At 38.2% G+C, this 22178-nt stretch overlaps 1 protein-coding gene across 1 annotated transcript in view; it reads left to right on the top strand.

The window, feature by feature from the left end:
- LOC126475077 (beta-1,3-glucan-binding protein-like) overlaps window positions 1-22178 on the top strand; it is a 123260-nt gene that overhangs the window by 85556 nt on the left and 15526 nt on the right. Inside the window, exons 7-8 of the mRNA XM_050102638.1 lie at window positions 1163-1299; window positions 9645-9746. Of these exons, the coding sequence (XP_049958595.1) occupies window positions 1163-1299; window positions 9645-9746 (239 nt within the window). The remainder of the gene's footprint in view (window positions 1-1162; window positions 1300-9644; window positions 9747-22178) is intronic.

The following is a 22178-nucleotide window of genomic DNA, read 5'->3' as shown; positions in this document are numbered from 1 at the left end:
CAATAGTGTTCATGTTGTCAGCAGTTGTCATGGAAGGTCGTATGGAAGCCCTGGTAAATGCCCCCAATTGGCATGTGTTCTTAACTTAGTGCATGTTTCAAACAGTCATTCACCTGAATGATAGTATATCCAGGCAACCATTGATCTGGCGCAACAAGAAATATTATTCATTCAATGATGTAATATATCCTCTTTCATCCATCATCCAGTCTTGACGATCTCATGTCCTCTGTTATCATAATTAATGATGTCAGTGAGTCAACATAGGAACAAATAGGGGACATCTGCTGCAGAGCCTCATGTTCAACACTTTGTGCTGGACAGCGGATTTCTCCATTTATAGTTCTTGTCATCACTAGAATGATTCCACATATGTGTCTGCTCCACTTACATACTTCCTTACCACATCACGCCTGCAACCCTACCAGGTGGCATTCAGTCTCACAGTGAACAGTGGCTGTAATATTTTGGCTCATCAATGTATCTTGTGACTGTTTATAGCAGATTCCCTCCCCACCCCCTCCCCCGAGCTCATGTGAATACTATTTAGGCAGAGGTATGTGTTTTCTGGATTTATTTTAGCAAAAAAAGATTCTTTTCCCCGTGACAACAGGTATTCAACTGTGTATGGTGTGAGATTCATCTCCTATAGTTTCACGAATCAGCTGTACCAATCTTCTCTTCCCAATATTCTTTAAGTGCAGGCTGTGCATATAGTGAAATATCATATATCCTGACTGATAGTTAAGCTTTCACTCTATTGCATAAAATATCAACATTCTGACTGGTGCCAGAATGTTGATTTTTATGCAATAGAGTGATAGCTTAACTATTTCACTTACAGACTTCTCAGTTTAAGAACGTTTTATTTTACCTCAGGCATAAGAATATAGGTACAAATCTGAAGGCAAATGTGTCATTTAACATCTGTGGGTTTCAAGTAGCAGAACAATGTTTATTTTTCAGATGATACAATAAAAATGTTGACAGTCTACTAATAAATCATGTAATACAATAGTGTCTATATAATTTTTCCCTCATTCCAAAACATAATTTTGTTTATTTGTTTTTGCTGTTCAAATTTACACAATAATAACAATATGGTTGAAATTTTTTTTGTTATTTGGTGCTGAGAGGATCACAATGCTCATTAAATTTTCAGATCAGCTGGTGTTTGTTGTCGATGGTATGGAGATTGGAAGAGTTCGACCACCACTAGGTGGCTTTAGTGGCTTGCAAGAATTTGCTTCATCACCTACAGTTCCTTGGAAGTCTAAACTTGCACCATTTGACAGAGAGGTATGATTCTTTACAATTTCTTTATAGTTTCTTATATCTGCAAGTGTGTTGGAAGTGTAATCTTTCTCTGTTTAACAGAGAGGTATTCTTTATCATTTTTTTATAATTTCTTATTTTTACAAGGGTATGCTGACAAGTAATTGCTCTGAATTTTTATGTAAATCTCATAAAGCTTTTTAAATAAAACAAATGTTATTAACATTCTACATGTTTATTCTTCACACCTATTACAGCCCTCTGCTGCTAGGAGGCTCCAAATGGTAGCATGTAACATGCTGGTGTGAAATGTAACCATGTCGTTGCATGAGAAACAGCATGCTGTAATTGGGTTTTGAATTCAAAGAGTTTGTCTGCACATGCTGCACCCTCTCCTTCAGCATGACAATGTCAGACCACACATGGGCACTGTGACATCTGCAACAATCCACCACCTTGTGTTCGTTGTCATCAAAAAACCTCCATACACTCCTGATTTGGCCCCATTCAATGTTCATCTGTTTCCAAAACTTTAAGATCACCTTCAAGCACTTCACTTTGAGTGTGTTTCACTTTGATAGTAAAGGAATGCTTGGTGCAGTGATGAGCTTGATGCAGATACCTTGGATAGCATTGTGTGCCTTTATTACAATCACAATTACAAGAACATTAACAGAAAATTGTGCTAAAACCCAGAAAGACCTCAAAGGTCAAAAGTATAAAGGAGATGACACACCACCCAGTTGAAGTGCAGTGAGGATATACACTGGTAGTTGTGTTTGTCTCTCCCATTTGCAGGAGCACTGGTTTAAGACACTTGATGGAGACCACTTCCTCTCAGTCACTGTGCCATATCTTGAAGGTGGGGGGGGGGGGGGGGGTTGAACAGCTTTAAATGGACCTGTAGAAGATGGTGTAAGTGGAGGAAGGACTGAGTTTTCATGAAACGACACATTTGAAAAGCTGAACAAGTCCTTATGCATAAAAATCTGTTTATCCCCATGCAGCTTTGGTAGCGTCATAGGGAGAAGAGCCATATTTTCACATAGGTTTGCCCCAAAATTTCCATTGTTGCTGGGAGGTCTGTCGGTTTGTCAGATCACAATTATGCTGGTAGCGGCAACATTTTTCCACAGAGTAATTAAGGAGAAGAATGAGTGCGCTAGTTCCTCCTTGAGTGTAGGCCTCAATCCTAGCAGGACCACCTTCAGAGTGCAGTGGAATCTTTGCACCATTCCATTGCTGGAATATTGATAACTATTTGTATGGATGTGGTTGCACCCACAGAGATGAAGGAGTTCTTAGAATAATGCTGCCTCACACTGTCTACACCTGTCAGTTCAAAATGGTTCCAATGGCTCTGAGCACTACGGGACTTAACAGCTTTGGTCATCAGTCCCTTAGAACTTAGAACTACTTAAACCTAACTAACCTAAAGACATCACACAACACCCAGTCATCACGAGGCAGAGAAAATCCCTGACCCCGCCGGGAATCGAACCCGGGAACCCGGGACACCTGTCACTCATAATAGTTTGTGGCACTCCAAATTGTGCTATCTGTCCACTAAGTACTCTCTTTTTATTTTAAATTCAGTGCATTAGTATTTGTAAAATGACTTTCACATAGTGTTCATTAAAAAATGACGGTCATTCCACTTGGGACCTGTGGAATGGTACATTAGCTTATTTGTTTTAGTTGTAAATATTTGTCATGTATTGTTGTTTTTCTGACATGTTCCACATCCTGGAGGACCTCCTCAATACGGATCAATTGGAATGAAAGTAAATCTAATCTAATCTAATCTAATCTTGGCCACAGTTGTGGTAATGACGTCTGCCACCAGAAATACTTTGGCCATGTTGTAAGGTGATCCGCTATGGTAAGTAAATAGTAGTGGCCATTTTAGCAGGGTAGTGGCCCTACCAGTTTCACATGAATGTGACCACATCTTGCTGAGGATGTGATGTGTTCCCTGTGGGGCCAACAATATGTCTTCCCGCCTTGCACTTATGACATCTCTCACATTATTGTGTCCACTTATGGCTGTCTTTATTCACTCCAGGCCACACCACCTTCCTCATCAACACTCACCCCATAGTTCTCACTACCAGGTGTTAAAGGCTCATTATGCCTTGAAAACTGCTCGACAGAAATTTCTGGGACATAACATACATCATATTGTCTGCACTGTTGCACCATAACGTTAAATCTCCTGCCGATGTTTTTACATGCATGAATGTCAAATAAGATTGTCCATTCATTCATAATTCATGTAATTTTTGGTCAAGAGTTCATGCTTGGGCAATGTGGTTCCTGTTTACTGCTTTTATACTCACACAACACAGTGATAAGCAATCGGCCACAATGTTTTTGCTACTGCTAATATGGTGGACATCCATGGTGAATTATGAAATAAAATCAGCGTTCTGAGGAATTCCAGCAAGCCTTTTGGAGTCTCCTTGCTGAAGAGTGATGTTACGGTCTGTGTAAATAGTCAAAATGCGGCCTTTAATTGAATATCTGAAGAGACAGACAGCTGCATATGCTATGAAAAGTTCCCTGTCTATAGTACTCCAACCCTTTTACATTGGTATGAGCAACAGGGCAGAAAAAGGGAAAGGCTACCAAGCGCCATCAACAAGTTCCTGAAGTGCCACCCCCACAGTTGTCTGGCTGCCATCCACCATAATGGTGTGATGCATTAATCTGAGGGCGAGCAAGTAGTACTGCCCTTGCAGCACACTCTTTTACTCTGTCGAATGACATCATCAGCTCTGAGGAACTTTTTGCACCAGTCAAGTGTTTGCCTTTGAGTAGTTTTGTTAATGTGATGCCTGGGAAAGATGACGGTGGTAATAATTAAGCATTCCTAGACACCACCTTAAGTCCTTCAATGTTATGTGCAGTGGAACCTGTTGTATGGCTGACACATGCTTCATCACCAGTCAACCCATCCACTGATACCTAAAAACCAAAGAACTTTACTTTGTTATAACTAAAAAGATACTTGTCTAAACTGATCACCATGCCAGAATTTTGGAGTCACAAGGAAACTTGACGTAAATGAGACTTGCATTCCTCCTGATACTTTGAAAAATTAAAGGTGTTATCCATGTAGCAAAATGAAAATTTCAGCCCACACAGCACATGACATGTTCGAGCAATGTTTTTCAACTCAAAGGGCAGTTAACAATAATTGAATAAATCAAAGAGCATGGTGATCGTCAACTTGTGAATGACTGATAGGAATACAGGAATTCGTGAATGTGCCCATGTGCAATTGATTATGCTAAAAAATATGCACCTGCCACTGAATTGTTTACATCCATGATATGTGGAATAGGGTATCTATCTGGTATAGTTATGAAAGTTAACACTCGATAGTCTCTGAACAGCCTCCATGTACAGTCTCATTTCTGGGTCATATGTAGAGGTGATGCTTACTGACTATCTGATGGCCTTGTCATGCATTGGTGCATTTGCCTAGCTGCCACTAGTTTTCCAGGCATGATATGGCATGACTTGGCTGCTACTGACTGTCATGGCATAGTGCGAATGAAAAATTGCATGTTGTGTGTGCGTTTGCTCTTGATAGGATATGTGGAAATTCTTCCATGAGGCTGTGCCATTCATTATGTTAAAACGCTGCTGTGACTGTTGCATTCTGCAATAATCCTCTCTTAATGTCCACTGCGAGGTCAAAGTTGTGTAAGAAATCAGTGCCTAGAATTGGTTTGGTGACATCAGCTACCAAGAAATTCCATGTTGTGTGCTCTTGAAAGCCAAGATCTAACATTAATGATTTGCTTCTGTAAACTTCAATTGCCAAGTTATTTGCTGCTGTTAAATGTAGAGGAGCGGCTGTGCTGTCCAGTTGAAGTGAAATGAAATGTTTGTGGCTAGGGCCTCCCGCCAGGTTGACCGGTCGCTTGGTGCAAGTCTTTTTAGTTCACATCACTTTGGCGATGGGGATGAGATTATGATGAAGACAACACAAAAACCAGTCTCTGAGCAGAGAAAATCCCTGACCCAACAGGGAATCAAACTCGGGCCCCTTTGCATGGCATTCTGCTGCACTGAAAACTCAGCTACTGAGGTGGACCACTGTCCAGTTGGAACAGTCCTTTAGGTAACACATTGACATCTGATCCTGTATCTCCCAAAAACTTCTTTTTGGAGCATCTATCCATTACTATAGCTGCTTTGCCCAGTTTTCCATGGTTGTGAATCCTACCCTCAGATTGTGATAGTGTCCATAGAAGTAGAGCTCTTCAAAGCAGGAATTTTCATAACCTGGTGTAGCTGCACTGTGATATATTACTTCCATGCTGGCTACCAGCTCAAAGCTGCCTAGCTGCTTGCCTGTTGTTTCAAGCATATGGAACACAGTATCCCATTTGGATCAGCCTCCTGCATGTTGTTAACATGGGTATCTTGTGCTGAACACCTGAGTGTGCACTGCAAAGATTACCATTTGCGAATGTCTCCTGTGAATCAAGGAGCAAATCACATACGTATGTGGGTGACTTAATATTTCTACATGATGATCTGGAGTGCCCTTTAGAGGCTGTCAAATGCTTTTGGGTACTGAGATGGTGTAGAACATTTGCAAACCTTGTCACTGAATCTTTGGTGAAGCCAATATCATGAGGATCTGTTTCTTCATGAACTCTTGTCATATTCCATATAGTCTTGCCATCGTACAATGCCTGTGCTAGCTTCTCCTATGCATTCTTAGTTATGCAGGGAACTGTCTGTGCAAACTATTCGATTGTGGTAGCTTGTGCCTTGCTCATTATGCTTGATCTTGGGCTACCATGCTCACTTGTTTCCAACATTCTTGGTTCAGGGCCCCCAGCTGACATAATACTGTCTATAATGTTGCTTGCTTAGTATTCATGCCACCATTGCTTCTGCTCATCCTGGAAGCACTTGCAAAGATACACTTTTTTCTGCAGCCAAAATTATTCTCGTGTTTATGGGGAGTCTTTTAAGACACAACATGTGTACCTATTACTCTGGCATTAAATCTAGCCCTGCTAGTAAGTTTACGTAGAAGTTGACATGGAGATCTGTTGCCTAAACCATCATCTGCCCTAACTTTTGCACCCTGTGCCCCAGAGAGAGGGTGAAGTTTTTTATGAAACAATTTTGTAATACCCTATAGTTATGGGTGGGCAAAACATCTTCAGGGAAGATGTATCATTATTGGTTTTGTACTGGCAAAAATGCTTTCTGCGTCTAAGAACCAAAGTTCAGGACATCCTGAACGCTGTTAATTTCACATGTTGCGCTGTCCTACCTTGTGGTGTTGGCTGTAGTATATGCTGTTGCTGTTGTTGTGGAGGGTTGGTACCTGCACCAACATAAAAATGTGGAGGCAGCCTGTTAACATAATCCTCCCGTTTTGTCCCTCTGTTCTCCAGTGGTGTCAACACTTCTCATTCTAATCCCAGTCACCACCAAAAGAATGCTTGGTGCAATGGTGAGCTTGATGCAAGCAACCTGGATAGCATTATACACCTTTATTACTGTTACAGTCCCAAGAGCACAAAATCAGGATCAGTATGAAAGAGATAGCATACTTCTCAGTTGAAGTCATTTGTTACAGATGATTCATTGGTCATCACAATAAAGATGAAGTGTTGGAATCAGAGGTGATGTTGTGGCTCTTTCAACAAAGTCAAACATTCTACAATACTGGTATCAACAAAGTGGTCTCTCGTTGGGAGGAATGTGTTTGTGCCCAGGACAATTATGTTGAGAAATAAATAAGTAGACATGAAGAATAAAGATGTAGTGTGATAATAATGTTTGTTTCACTTAAAAAAGCTGTAAGAATTTTCACATAAAAAAGTTGGAGGCATTACTTTTCAGAATGCCCTCATAGGTACTTCTCCAACATGCCCACAGCATTTGGAGATTTTAGAATAAAGTCATCAGATTGCTTAATATATTTTTGTTTTTTATGACTTTTTGACTAATGATATCATCATATTTGTAATCAACACCTCACATTCTTATGTTAATTTTAATTAGATATTTGATGATCGTAGTAGCCAAAATGTTATAATGAATGTAAATATTTTAAGCAGTCTAGGGCCTTTTGTTTTAAAAAAATCCACTATTATTACAGACTCATTTAGAGAATTTATTTCCATGATTAATAACCACTTGAATTGCTGAAATGGGAGATCACTGCCCAAAACACATACATATCTAGGATTGAATATGAGCCTTTGAACTTGTAACATATTATAAATTTGATTTAGGATTATATAAACTTGTTAGTTCAGTTCCATTGTCTGACAAGTGAGAGAGAGCCCACTGAAGAAATTTTGTTTTATTGCGATGACATTTAAAAAAGCATTTTAAAATACTTTTGTAATTGTTGCAGTAAGAAAATAAAAGATGATAGTTTTCAGCACAATCTCCTCCGACAATGTCATTTTTTTTTACAATGAGGAAGTTATTCCTTTGCTGTCCTATAGATGTTGTGAAGCATAGGATTTTCCTTGAGAATATTGTAGGTTGTGTTAGCTCAGGAGCATAACAGTAGCTGTAGAATGCATTAAGGATACAGGATCATGCCAGCCAATGAAGCATCGACAGTGCTAAAACAGGAAAAAGACACTGAAAGAATAGGCTCTGCCTGCAAAGAAAAAGACAGGAATTACAGAACAAATATACTATATTGGAGTCAGTTATATACACTACGGTAGGAAATGTGAAGTGAAATAGACAAGGAATATTAAAATGATGAAATGTATCAGTAATTTATGTCAATGAATATGGTAATAAAACAGGAAAAAGTATATAAGAAATTACATTATATGGGGAGCTGTGTGGAAGATTCTAAACATGTGTTAGTAAAAATATCATGAGAAGGAAAGTTGGTACTCACCACACAGCAGAGATGCTGAGTTGCAGATAGGCACAACAAAAAGACTCTCACAATTAAAGCTTTCAGTCATTAGACCTTTATCAACACAACGCTACACACACACACACACACACACACACACACACACACACATACACACACACAAATGCAACTCACACACACAAATGCAACTCACACTCACGACTCAATTTTACATTTCTGTGGTTTGAAACACCACAAAAAATGAATCAGAGGTAAAAAATATATTTTAACTTTGTATTATGAAAATGTACAAATATATCACATCTATCAGTGTGTTTACATGTCTGCTCCATAAAATACAACAAACATGCATGTAAATGACAAATAAAGACTCATGCCTCTCCCAAACCTTGTCCAAAGCCCAAAATAAAATCAGAGGACATTTGCAGTATTCAACACTTGAGAGTTACAAAGTATGGCTGCCATGTCTCACTTGCCACAATAAAGAATTAAATTTGAATTTCATAAAATCTTAGACCAACACCATGATTATTTGTCGATGGATGGCTCTAACCAAGGGAACAATCTTGACCTCTTTGTCATTTGCTTTCATCTTGTTCAGGACATTCACTTAATAAAACAAGTTTAGTGTCCGTGATGTAGAAGTACATGCAGTTTGAGCTATGAAAGTTATTATCTGCTCTTGCTCCCTGATGCCACTGCAAGCCATTCAGTGAATGAATGTACCCCACAGACAAACCAGCTCAGTCCATGTAAAACAACCTCCTTTGCCTACAATCTCTAGGTAAGGTGGTGGAATTTTGTTGGAGCAGTTGGGGCAATGAACTGCACGCACGCACAACAGCCAATGGGGCCTGTACAGTACCAACAGTGGTAGACTGTGCAGGCCCTCACACAAGTAGTGACATCTTGCGAGAAAGAATCAGGAGTCACTGTGAAGAGAAGTGGCTGCAAGTTAGGAAAAACAAGTTTTGGCTGTGGAGTAACTCCTTCCAACCATTGTGAGAAAATGATATCCTATTAACTCACATCCATATTGAGTACCTGAGACACGTGGTTTTCTCTGAAGCATAAAAATTTTAAACAGTGCACACAGCCTGTTAAGCACAGGGCTGCCCATCGTTTGAACAAGTTGTTGCTCTCTGATTTGAGTGATGTATCTTAAGTTGTCGGATGCCTGTTAATTTTTTTGCCTCTCATCCTGACACCTACTATAAGTTCTAGAGAGTGACAGTTGGTACCTCAAGATGAGTTATACCATAAAGGTTTAAAAGTTTTCTCTTATCTAGTTCTTCACAGACTATCATTCAATTTAATATGATATGATATATACAAATACATTAATAATTAATTTCACCATATATTTATTTGCTAGGCAAATTTAAATATTAGCAAATGACCACTAATAATCATATTGTAATGTATCTGTAGTCTTACAGTAAAAAATACTTTCTGCTATGCAACACACCTTTTATTACAGTTCTACATTACTTTGGGTGTTGGAGTTGGAGGACATCTAGAATTTCCTGATGGGTGTTTATCACATAAGCATCCAAAGCCATGGAGAAACAGGGAAACAAAGGTAAAATACACATTGGCTTCAAGTATATTTCATTCCTAACTTGTAAAATTACTGCATTAAGTGTTTCATTGATCACATTCACTATATATTTATGTGATATGGAATGCTTGAACTGGTTTACAAATACAACACTTTATGTCACTGACTCTACAGTTACATGCTGTCAGGCCTGATAATCTAGTGTTAATGCCTGGAAACGGAGAGTTCACAGGATCCATTCGTGGCTGGGCCACAGATTGTTTACAGTCTATCTTTAAACTATACTTAACTTCTCAATGATGTGAGAAGTGTTGTGGCCTTCACCATTACTATTAAGTCATGTCTGGGTGTTACATGTGGTAGTATTGAGGTTCCCATGTGGAAGTAAAGAACACTTTATTCATGGCACAAAATCAAAGTCATGTGCCAAGTGTAACGTAACTTCTGTTTAAAACAACCGTTTGAAGTATGTGTCACTTAACTGTCTGCAGATAATTCTACTTTGTTAATGGTAACAATACATGGTGTATCAAAAAGAATTATCCAGTTTAAAGAAATCATAACTATTATGTTATTTGAGATACACTATCAAAAGTATCTGGACACCTCCAAAAACATATTTTTTTCTGTATTAAGTGCATTTTACTTCCACCTACTGCCAGATACTCCATATCAGTGACCTCAGTAGTCCTTAGGCATCATGAGAGAGCAGAATGGGGTGCTTCACGGAACTCACAGACTTTGAACGTGGTCAGGTGATTGGGTGTCACTTGTGTCATATGCGAGATTTCCACACTCCTAAACATCCCTAGGTCTATCATTTCTGATGTGTTAGTGAAGTGGAAATGTGAAGGGAAACATACAGCACAAAAGCATACATGACAACCTCGTCTGTTGACTGACAGAGACCGCCAACAGTTGAAGAGGGTTGTAATGTGTAATAGGCAGACATCTATCCAGACCATCACACAGGAATTCCAAACTGCATGAGGATCCACTGCAAGTACTATGAAAATTAGGTGGGAGCTGAGAAAACTTGGATTTCACGGTCGATCAGCTACTCGTAAGCCACACATCATGCTGGTAAATCATAAACGACGCTTCACTTGGTGTAAAGAGCATAAACATTGGACAACTGAACAGTGGAAAAATGTTGTATGGAGTGACAAATCACAGTACACAATGTGGCAATCCGATGGCAGGGTGTGGGTATGGTGAATTCCCACTGAATGTCATCTGCCAGTATGTGTAGTGCCAACAGCAAAATTCGGAGGCGGTGTGTTATGGTGTGGTTGTGTTTTTCATGGAGGGGCTTGCACCCCTCATTGTTTTGCATGGCACTATCGCAGCACTGGCCTACGTTGATGTTTTAAGCACCTTCTTCCTTCCCACCGTTGAAGAGCAATTTGGGGATGGCAGTTGCATCTTTCTACACAATCGAGCACCTGTTCATAATGCATGGCCTGTGGCAGAATGGTTACATGACAATAACATTCCTGTAATGGACTAGCCTACACAGAGTCCTGACCAGAATCCTATAGAACACCTTTGGTATGTTTTGGAATGCTGACTTCATGCCAGGCCTCATCGACCGATATCGATACCTCTCCTCAGTGCAGCACTCCTTGAAAAATGGGTTGTCTTCCAGCACCTGATTGAACATACGCATGCAAGAGTGGAAGCTGTAATCAAGGCAAATGGTGGGCCAACAGCATATTGAATTCCAGCACTACCAATGGAAGGCACCACTTGTAAGTCATTTTCAGCCAGGTGTCCAGATACTTTTGATCACATAGTGTATGTGCATGAGAAATTTACTGTTGGAAAGGGCAATCTCTCGAGTTTTACATTTTGCGTGGTGTGGGTCATTAATAACTGTTTAGTATGATTTTCATACTAGGAATGGTGTGGATCCTCCTACAGCACAGAGCATTAGACAATGCCATGAACACTTGTGAGAAACAGGTTATTTGTGTAAAGGCAAATCACTGGGCCGTTCCCGAGTATCTGACACGGGTGTTGAACGCATCCACCATAGTTTCTCAAGGAATCCACAAGAATCCATTTGCCATGCATCTCAACAGCTCAACATGCCCCCAATGTCCATCTGGTGTGTGTTGCATTGACATACAAAATTTAACTACTGCAAGCTCTTCACGAAGGTTTGGTGTACTGTAATTGTGTTTTTGGCAACATTCCATTTAAATGGAAAGGTGGACCATCATAAAGTGAGAATATGTGATATGGTACAACCACATGAAGTTGTACATCATGAGGGGGACTATCCAAAATTTAATGTGTTTTGCGCAGTTTCACGGAAAACGGTGTATGATCCATTTTTCTTTGCTGAGAACACTGTTACAGGAAGCACATATCTCGATATCCTTGAGAACTTTCTTTTCCCAAAGTTGGAGACTGATTTGAATGACTTTATTTACCAGCAGGAGGGGGCACTGCCACACTGGCATCTGGAAGTGCGGGAATTTTTAAATCAAAGGATTACTGAACGATGGACGGTCGCACTGGACCAAATGATCCAGCCTTACATTACTAGCCTCCAAGGTCACTGGACCTGACTGTATGTGATTATTTTTTGTGGGCTCTTGTGGGATTCTGTTTATGTGCCTCCATTACCAACAACAATGAATGAACTGAGACATCGCATAATAGCAGCTGTGGAAACTGTAACACAAGACATGCTCACTGCATTGTGGGAACAATCTGAATACTGCATTGACATATGCAGTGCATCTCAATAGGGGTATATTAAAGACCTATGGAAAGGTATGAAAAAAACTAACACTTTTTGAGTTTCCCATTCATCAAAATATAAAATTCATTGTATACGTTTATTAGTTTCAGAAATATAGATATGCCAAACCAAATTATTCTATTTGATACACCCTGTATATAGGACACCTTCAGGGGACCTTCACCTCTTTTCAAAGCTCCTTAACTTGCTTTTAATGACCTGTTTAAATGTAAAGTAGATGTCATAGAATATGGAGATTTCAGTATATAGTTCAATATATAATACAATATTAATATCAGTTTTCTAATACGCCGCACTGTGAAGACAGGCCTTTAAAATTAGATATATACCTACAACCTCATCCCAGCGGTCAGCTTTCCTACCAGATTAACTCCAAATTCAACCACCCTAACTGAAAAAATTTTTGCAGACCAAGGGAAAGTGAGCAGTGTCATTATGGGTAAAATACTAAATGGTTTCTCTGTTGTTGATAGTCAGAGAATTAATTTTAATAATGTGAATAGTTTCCAGAATAAAACTGAACCCTAACAGAAGGTAATCAGACCCAGAAGTGAAGAAATGATTGAGACCTTTAAATCATGCCTCAGAGATCTAAACTGGAGGCACATCTATTGTAAAAAAGATGTCAGTTCTAAATATAACATGTTGAGCACTGAAATTATGGCAATATTTGAAGATTCCTTTCCAAAAATAGTTTACAGGAACTGACCCAAAGGAATCACAAAAAAGCCACGGATCATAAAGTGGATAAGGATATCTTGCAAACAAAAATGAGATTTGTACACAACAGCAAAAAATTCAGGCACCCCTACCCAAATAAATCATTATAAAAAGTACTTTAAAATATTAATCAAAGTAATCAAGCAGTTGAAAAGATTACATCTGAGCTCCAAAATCGACCAACCTTGTCATAAAATCAAAAGAGTGTGAGGCTGATAAGGAATGAGACAAAGTGCCAACTGTCTGAGTAAAACCAAAGACTTTCTCTTAAATATTGATGATAAAAATATAAGTAACCAAGATGTAATAGCAAAAAATCTTCAGTGGCCGTTTCCACTACTACTTAACAATTAGGCTGCAAGGGATCCTTATAAAGTGCTGTGGAAATACTGTAATAATTTTTTCCTAATCCTGTAAGAGAGAGAAATGTACCCCTTTAACTAGAAATGAATTAAAGAAAACCATTGCCTCTTTAAAAATCAGAAGATTGTCAGTTATAGATAATATTCCATTACATTTCTAAAAGCCTATTCAGATCATTTATGCTAAGTTTTGGTCCTTATACAGGGTGATTCTCATTAATGTTTAAACACCCTAACTGATTGTAGATGACACTGATGTAAGTAACTTAATATAAGACATATTGGGCTCACAAATGTTGGGAAATACCCAAAGAGTGGATGACAGGTGCTGGACATCTGACATCACCAGATGACATACCTCACTGAACGTGCAGTGCTTGGGCTTATTGATCCTATCCCTGCTGGTAGGTGGCAATGCTGTACTTTGCTGTGCTATGCTACTCTCTTTTTGAACACCTTTTGTAAATGTAATCTGTTGTAAAAGTAGAAGTTATTACCTTTTTTTAACAGACTTTATTTAGTAAATAAAACTTGGGTCATTTGGTAGTAGCAATGCCATTCGAAAGCTTTTACTCATTTGCTTGTGAGACAGTATACTAGGTTTTTGTTGTATTGTACTTTACAATAAATCAGCAAGGCTGCAAAACTGGTAAATGAAAGAATAAATATTACTTCAAAGTAAACACATAAATGTCTAAGCCAAAGAAAAAAAAAAGAAAGAAAAAAAGTTTCTGCCATGCGATTGACATGGGCCTGGAGACACACCAATGTTAATACTTAAGATGGGTTGGGATGATTAGGTGTGTCAGACCAATAAGCTCAACCACTGCACATTCTGTGAGGTATGTCACCTGGCACATGTTCAACATTTGTCATTCACATTTCGCATATTTCCCAACATTTATGGGCCCATGTGTCTTATATTAAATTAATTGTCTCAGTGTCACCTACATTGCTTCAGGGCTTTTTAATGTTAATAAGAATCACCATATATTTTATGCCTCTGTGTCTCTGGGTGCCTTCCCAGATTGAATAAAGCTTTAGTGAAGCCTCTTTACAAAAAAGGGGAACAACACAAGTCATGAACTACTGTCCCACCTCTCTTGATCACATTCCCCGATAGACTGAAATATGCCATTGTAAAACCATTGCATAAAAAGGGGGATACGTCGGATGTCAACAACTACTGCCCAATCTCTCTTCTGACAGCTCTATCAAAAATTTTTGAGAAAGTAATGTATCCAAGAGTAGCCTCCCATATTTGTAAAAATGAAGTACTAACAAAATGTCAGTTTGGTTTTCAGAAAGGCTTTTCAACAGAAAATGCTATATACGCTTTCACTGATCAAATATTAAATGCTCTGAATAACTGGACATCCCCCATTCGTATTTTTTGTGAGCTCTCAAAGGCCATTGATTGTGTAAATCATGGAATTCTTTTAGATAAGCTAAATCATTATGGTTTGAGGGGGGGCAGTGCACAAATGGTTTAATTCATACTTAACTGTAAGAATGCAGAAAGTCTAAATAAGCGGTTCATGTAATGTTAAAACAACAGCTGATTCCTCAAACTGGGGGGCTGTCAAGTACGGGGTCCCACAGGGTTCGGTCATAGCTCCTTTACTGTTCTTGATATACATTAATGACTTACCATTCCGCATTGATGAAGATGCAAAGTTAGTTCTTTTTGCTGATGATACAAGTATAGTAATAACGTCCAAAAACCAAGAACTAAGTGATGTAATTGTAAATGATGTTTTTCACAAAATTATTAAGTGGTTCTCAGCAAATGGACTCTCTTTAAATTTTGATAAAACACAGTATATACAGTTCCATACAGTAAATGGCACAACTCCAGTAATAAACATAGACTTTGAACAGAAGTCTGTAGCTAAGGCAGAATTTTCAAAAATTTTAGGTGTTTCCATTGATGAGAGGTTAAACTGGAAGCAACATATTGATGGTTTGCTGAAACGTCTGAGTTCAGCTACATATGCTATTAGGGTTATTGCAAATTTTGGTGATAAGAATCTCAGTAAATTAGCTTACTATGCCTACTTTCATTCACTGCTTTTGTATGGCATCATATTCTGGGGTAATTCATCGTTGAGTAGAAAAGTATTCATTGCTCAAAAATGTGTAATCAGAATAATTGCTGGAGCCCACCCACGGTCATCCTGCAGACATCTATTTAAGGATCTAGGGATCCTCACAGTAACCTCACAATAGATATATTCACTTATGAAATTTGTTGTTAATAATCCAACTCAGTTCAAAAGTAATAGCAGTGTGTATAGCTATAACACCAGGAGAAAGTATGATCTTCACTATGCAGGGTTAAATCTGACTTTGGCACAGAAAGGGGTAAATTATGCTGCCACAAAAGTCTTTGGTCATCTACCAAACACCATCAAAAGCCTGACAGATAGCCAACTAACATTTAAAAATAAATTAAAAGAATTTCTAGATGACAACTCCTTCTACTCACTGGCTGAATTTTTAGATATAAATTAAGGGAAAAAAAACAACTTAAACATTAGTGTCATGCAATATTTTGTGTAATGTAATATCTTGTACAGACTTCTTTTATTAACCTGACATGTTCCACATCATTACAAAGTGTCGTATTCATGATCTATGGAACAAGTATTCATCTAATCTAATCTAATCTATTGTATTACAGAATTGTGAGGCAGCTCTGTGAAAGACAGTTAGGTTTCCAAAAAGGTATACCCATAACTGAAGTTGTATTTTCTTTCAAGAAAGGTGTACTGGAATCACTAGATTAAAAGATAAAGCCAGCTGAAATATTTTGTGATCTTCCCAAGGGTTTCAACTACATGCACATGAAAAGCAGGTAGACTCACATAATACTGGGTACAGAAAGCTGATTGAAACATGAAATTGACAGTAGTGAGATTTTTGGGGAAAATTTAAGTGAATATCGAAATGATAGCCAAAATGGAAATAGAGGTGGTGTATTTGTCATAGTAGACAAGACACTCAAATTTACTGAGATAGAAACTGAAGCTGAAGGTGAGATTGTTTGGGCAAGACTCAGCATCAGAGGTGGGCATAAAATGATAACTGAATCCTTCTATTGCCCACGAGACTCACCCCCTGATGTAACCAAAAACTTTGGAGGAAACCTCAGTTCACTAGTACGTTCCCCAATCATACTGTGATCACCAGTGGAGACTTTAATTATCCAACAATTAATTGTGAAAATTACACTTTTGTTAGTGGTAGGCATGATAAGACATCTTGTGAAGCATTACTAAATGCCTTCTGTGATAACTACCTACAACAGATAGTTAGTAACCCGACTCATAATGAAAATGTGTTGACTCTAATGGAAACAAATAGACCTGATCTTTTGGAGGATGTCCACATTGAAACTGGTATCAGTGACCAAGTTGTGGTTGTGACAACAATGATTAACAAGGTACAAAGGAAACTAAAACAAGCAGAAAGATATATCTGTTCATTAAGCAAGATAAAAAATCAGTAGTGTAATATCTTAGTGTGGAACTCGAAACTTTCAGCACAGACCAGAACCATGTAGAGGAACTATGGCTCAAGTTTAAAAGAATAATTGACCATGTACTGGATAGATATGTACCCAGTTGAACAATTCATAATGGGAGGGAACTTCCTTTGTATACAGTCGCTTTAAAGAACTTCTACAGAAACAGAGATTACTGCATAATTGGCGTAAAACAAAGTGCAGGGCTGTAGATAGAGAGATGCTCAACGAAACATATTTGGCTGTTAAGAGAGCAACACATGATGCCTTCAATGACTACCATAGCAGAATATTGTCAAATGATATTTCACAAACCCCAAAGAGATTCTGTTCATATGTAAAAGCTGTTAGTGGCATCGAAGTTAGTGACCAGTCCCTAGTGAATGATATAGGAACTGAAATTGAACGTGGTAAAGGAAAAGCTGAAATGCTAAACTTTATTTTCAAATGTTCCTTTGCAAAGGAAAACACAGAATTGCCCCAATTTAGTCCTTGTACCACTGAAAAGATGAGTGAAATAAGCATTAGTGTCAGTGGTGTTGAGAAGCAGCTAAAATCATTAAAATTGAACAGTTCCATGCCCTAATGGAATCCCTTTCAAATTCTATACTGATATTGTGGTGAGATAGACTCTCTTCTAATTATAATCTATCATGCAATGGAAAATACAGGACAAAATGTAACAATATATGAAAAGGATAGTTGCAACTCACCATATAGTGGAGACACTGAGTCACAGATGGGTGCAACAAAAAGATTGTCACAAAGTAATCTTTCAGCCAACACAGCCTTTGTCAAAAATAGATCACACACACACACACACACACACACACACACACACACACACACACACACACACACACACAAAGGTCTTGTTGGCTGAAAGTTTACTTTGTGACAGTCTTTTTGTTGTGCCTATCTGCAACTCTCAGCATCTCCACTATATGGTGAGTAGCAACTATCCTTTTCATAACACTGTTATAATCTATCGTAGATCTCTTGAATAAAAAACCATGCCCAGTTCTTGGGAAAAAGCATAGGTCACACCTGCCTACAAGAATGGTAGTATAAGTGATCCCCAATAAAGTACAGTCCAATATCCATCACATCAGTTTGTTGTAGAATCTTACAACATATTCTGATCTCAAACATAATGAGGTACCTTGAGCAGTATGATCTCCTCAATGCCAACCAGTGTGGGTTCTGAAAACATGTATCACGTGGAACCTGATTCACACTTTTCTCACATGACATAACCTTAAATCAAGGCAGTCAGGGTAGATGCAGTATTTCTTGATTTCTGAAAAGCATTTTACTCAGTACTCCATCTACTCTTATTGTTGAAAGATGATCATATGGGGTATCAAGCGAAATTTGTGACTGGACTGAGGACTTTTTGGTAGGGAGCATGCAGCACATTACCTTGGATGGAGAGTCATCTTCACATGTAGAAGTAACTTCAGGTGTGCCCCAGGGAAGTGTGTTGGGGCCCTTGCTGTTCATGCTGTATATTAATGATCTTGCAGACAATATTAACAGTAACCCCAGACCTTTTACAGATGATTCAGTTCTCTATAATGAAGTACTGTCAGAAAGAAGCTGCATAAGTATTCAGTCAGATCTCAATAAGATTTCAATGTGATGCAAAAATTGGCAACTTGCTTTAAATGTTCAGAAATGTAAAATTGTGCTTTTCACAAAATGAAAAAAAACCTAGTATCCTATTACTATAATGTCATTGAGTCACTCTTCAAAATGTCCATCTTATACAAATACCTGGATGCAACACTTTGTATGGATATGAAATGGAATGAGCACATAGGCTTAGTAATGGGTAAAGCAGGTGGTAGACTTCAATTTCTTAGCAGTATCCTGAGGAACTGCCACCAGTCTACAAAGGAGATTGCTTATAAATCACTTGTGTGTCCAGTTCTGAAATATTGCTCAAGTGTGTGGGACCTATACCAGGTAGGACCAAAAGGGGATATTGAACATATACAGAGAAGTGCAGTGTGAATGGTCACTGGTTTTTGTGATCCATGGAAGAGTGTCACAAAGCTACTGAAGGAACTGAACTGTAAGAATCTCAAAGATAGATATAAGCTCTCCTGAGAAGTCTACTAACAAAGTTTCAACAATCGGTTTCAAATGATGACTCTAGGAATATACTACAATCCCCTACATATCATTCACACAGTGATCTTGAGGATAAGATTAGATTATTTACTGCACACACAGTGGCTTTCAAACAATAATTCTTCCTGTGCTCCAGAAGTGAAAGGAACAGAAAAAGACCATAGTAACTGGTACAGTGGGCTTTACCCTCTTCCATGCACCTCACAGTGATTTGCAGAATATAGATGTAGATGTATATGTGGATCACAAAATATGTCTCAACAAAACATACCACTACGACAATAGAAGGATGGTAGGAAACTGACTAAAATTCTCCCTCCAAGACAGGAAGCATAAGGAAGTTTTGAATGAAAGCAGCAAAATAGGAGAGGAGGTAAAGTCTGACTGGGGCACAGTACTCCTCGTAGTCCCCAAGAGATCTGTCCTTGGTCTGTTGCTACTTCTCAAATATATAAATGAGCTACCTGTGTCATACAAAACATGCAAGTTCAGTACATTTTCTGATGATACAAGAATTGTGATAAAAAATGAACAGTTCACTAGTCTAGAGGCTGATGTCAATAAATTACTAACTCTTAACCTGGTTCAAAATAAATTCACTGTCTGTAAGCCGGAGCAAAATTAATTATATCCAGTTCAGTTTGGAACTCGAATTCCCACAGGAGATACCTACTGTACAAGACAGTCAGCAACTAAAAAGGGTACACTGCATCAAAATCTTAGCTCCCTGCATAAATATCAGTTTAGCTGGGAACATCCTATACTCCAGGCTACAAAAACATTGTTCTTGAGTATTTTTGCCACAAGGACTATCTCATGTATTGACATACCAGTATCACAAAGTTCACTTACTTTGGGCTCTTCCCTCTTTCTGCAGAAAAATGTGTCCAAATTATAACAATATTATGAGAAGGAAAGTTGTTACTCACCATGTAGTGGAGATGCTGAGTCACAGATAGGCACAACAAAAAGCCTCTCACAACTTTCCTTCTCATAATATTGTTACATTACATCTTGGATTTTCTGTTGCCTGATTTTTGTTCCAATTATATGGTTCCTGCCTTGATCTCCTTAAGAAACTTGGGACACTTACTACAATTTCCCAATATATTTAATCCATTATGAGCTTCATTATTAACAATCCTGTGCACCTTAAAAGCAATTAAATGTACCATGATCACAATAAAAGAAATAAGGCTGATCTCCACTGTGATCTCAAAAATCTAACTCAGGCACAGAAAGATGTACAGCATTCCACTATTAAAACATTTAATTCATTGTCAAACAACACTGAAGGTTTATACATGAGGGTTATCTGGAAACTAAGGTTATGAGGCATGTAGCTTTAGCATTGAATGTTCATGGGGGATGTTGGCACCATTGTCATGCACTGGGAAGGCAGCAGAAGAAACAGGCATTCCCAACGATCAGTATCTCATTGATTAGTGTTGTGGTGACTGCTAGAAATTAGTATTCTCATTTTTTTTTATCTTCATAGTTTTTTCTCCTTCTTTTAAATGTGTGTTGGCAATACTTAACATATTAATTCTTGTTTTGTTGCATTTTTACAGTTTTCTCAAATAAATGTACCTTTGATACAGTTATTTAGGGTTTTAACTGTGGTTTTCGTACCAAAAACAAATGACAGTGGGATCTGGTCTCACAAAAATTAATGCGCTGAGCTCTCCTGCAACTTTTTTAATGATTACATCTTCTGGCTATTTTTCACCTACAAGATTATGCCAAAACTAATTGTGGGATGGACATACAAAAAATGTATTCCTGTAGCACATGAGCTGCTTTGCAGCAAAGTCATTGTTCATGGTGTGTAGCATGATCTTGCAATTTGCTTTCAAAATATTGTAAAATGCTCACTCAGTCCAGTTTAAATGTTAATCAAGATCCATTTGTTTATATACATTTTATAAACGTGGCTTTCACTTTTAGATTGATACTGTTGGGCTTTCTGTCCATATAGAAACTCACACTTTTATCAGATTAGACATTGTAAAAAGAGGGTGGTTGTTTGTACTGAGGTTAAAATTGGATGTGATAGTGAAGTTTTCTGATCACACATAACAGGTCTAGGTGAAACCAAATTAATTATTGAATGTTATTACCAACTATCTGACTCTCCTGTTGCAGTTCTAGGGTCATTTAAAGAAAGTAGTGTCAGTTGTGCATAAATACCTAGATCATACAATATTAGTTGGTGGTGATGTTAACCTACCAAGTGTAAAGTGGGACGGTATGGATTCATTGGAGGGGTCACAGACAGACAGGCTTGTGAAGTACTTCTAAACATGCTTTCAGAAATCTATTTTGAGCAGCTAGTTTGGCAACCCACATGAAATGGAAATATCTTGGACATTGTAACTACAAACAGGCTGGATATTATTGATGGTGTTAGTATTGGGACGGGGATTAGTGAGCGTGTTCTCATCATAGTGACCATGTTTACAAAAGTTAATAAATCAGTCAAGAGGGCTAGAAGAGTATTTCTGCTAGAAAGAGCAAATAAGCAGTTGTTAGCAACTCACTTAGGCAATGAACTGCAATCATTTAGTTCGAGAATGATGGACACAAATAAGTTATGGGTGAAGTCTGAACAGATTGTAAATTGTGCTGTGGAGAAGTATGTGCCTAGTAAGTGGAATAAGGATGAGAAGACCCACTGTGGTTTAATAATGAAATTCAGAAAATGTTGAGGAAGCAAAGGCTGTTGTACTCTTGATTCGAAAGAAGGCACAAAATGATGACAGGCAATGATTAGTAGAGATTCCTATGTCTGTGAAAATATCTATGCACAAAGCATACAACAGCTACCACCATCATACCTCGGCTAAAGATCTGGAAGAGAACCCAAAAAAATTCTGGTCCTATACAAAATCACTAAGCAGATGTAAGACTTCCATGCAGCCACTTTTTGACCAGTA

Source organism: Schistocerca serialis, chromosome 4, assembly GCF_023864345.2.
Source record: "Schistocerca serialis cubense isolate TAMUIC-IGC-003099 chromosome 4, iqSchSeri2.2, whole genome shotgun sequence".
NCBI classification, from domain to species: domain Eukaryota; kingdom Metazoa; phylum Arthropoda; class Insecta; order Orthoptera; family Acrididae; genus Schistocerca; species Schistocerca serialis.
The sequence above is the reverse complement of the archived record's forward strand: the minus strand, read 5'-3'. Positions and strand labels throughout refer to the sequence as shown.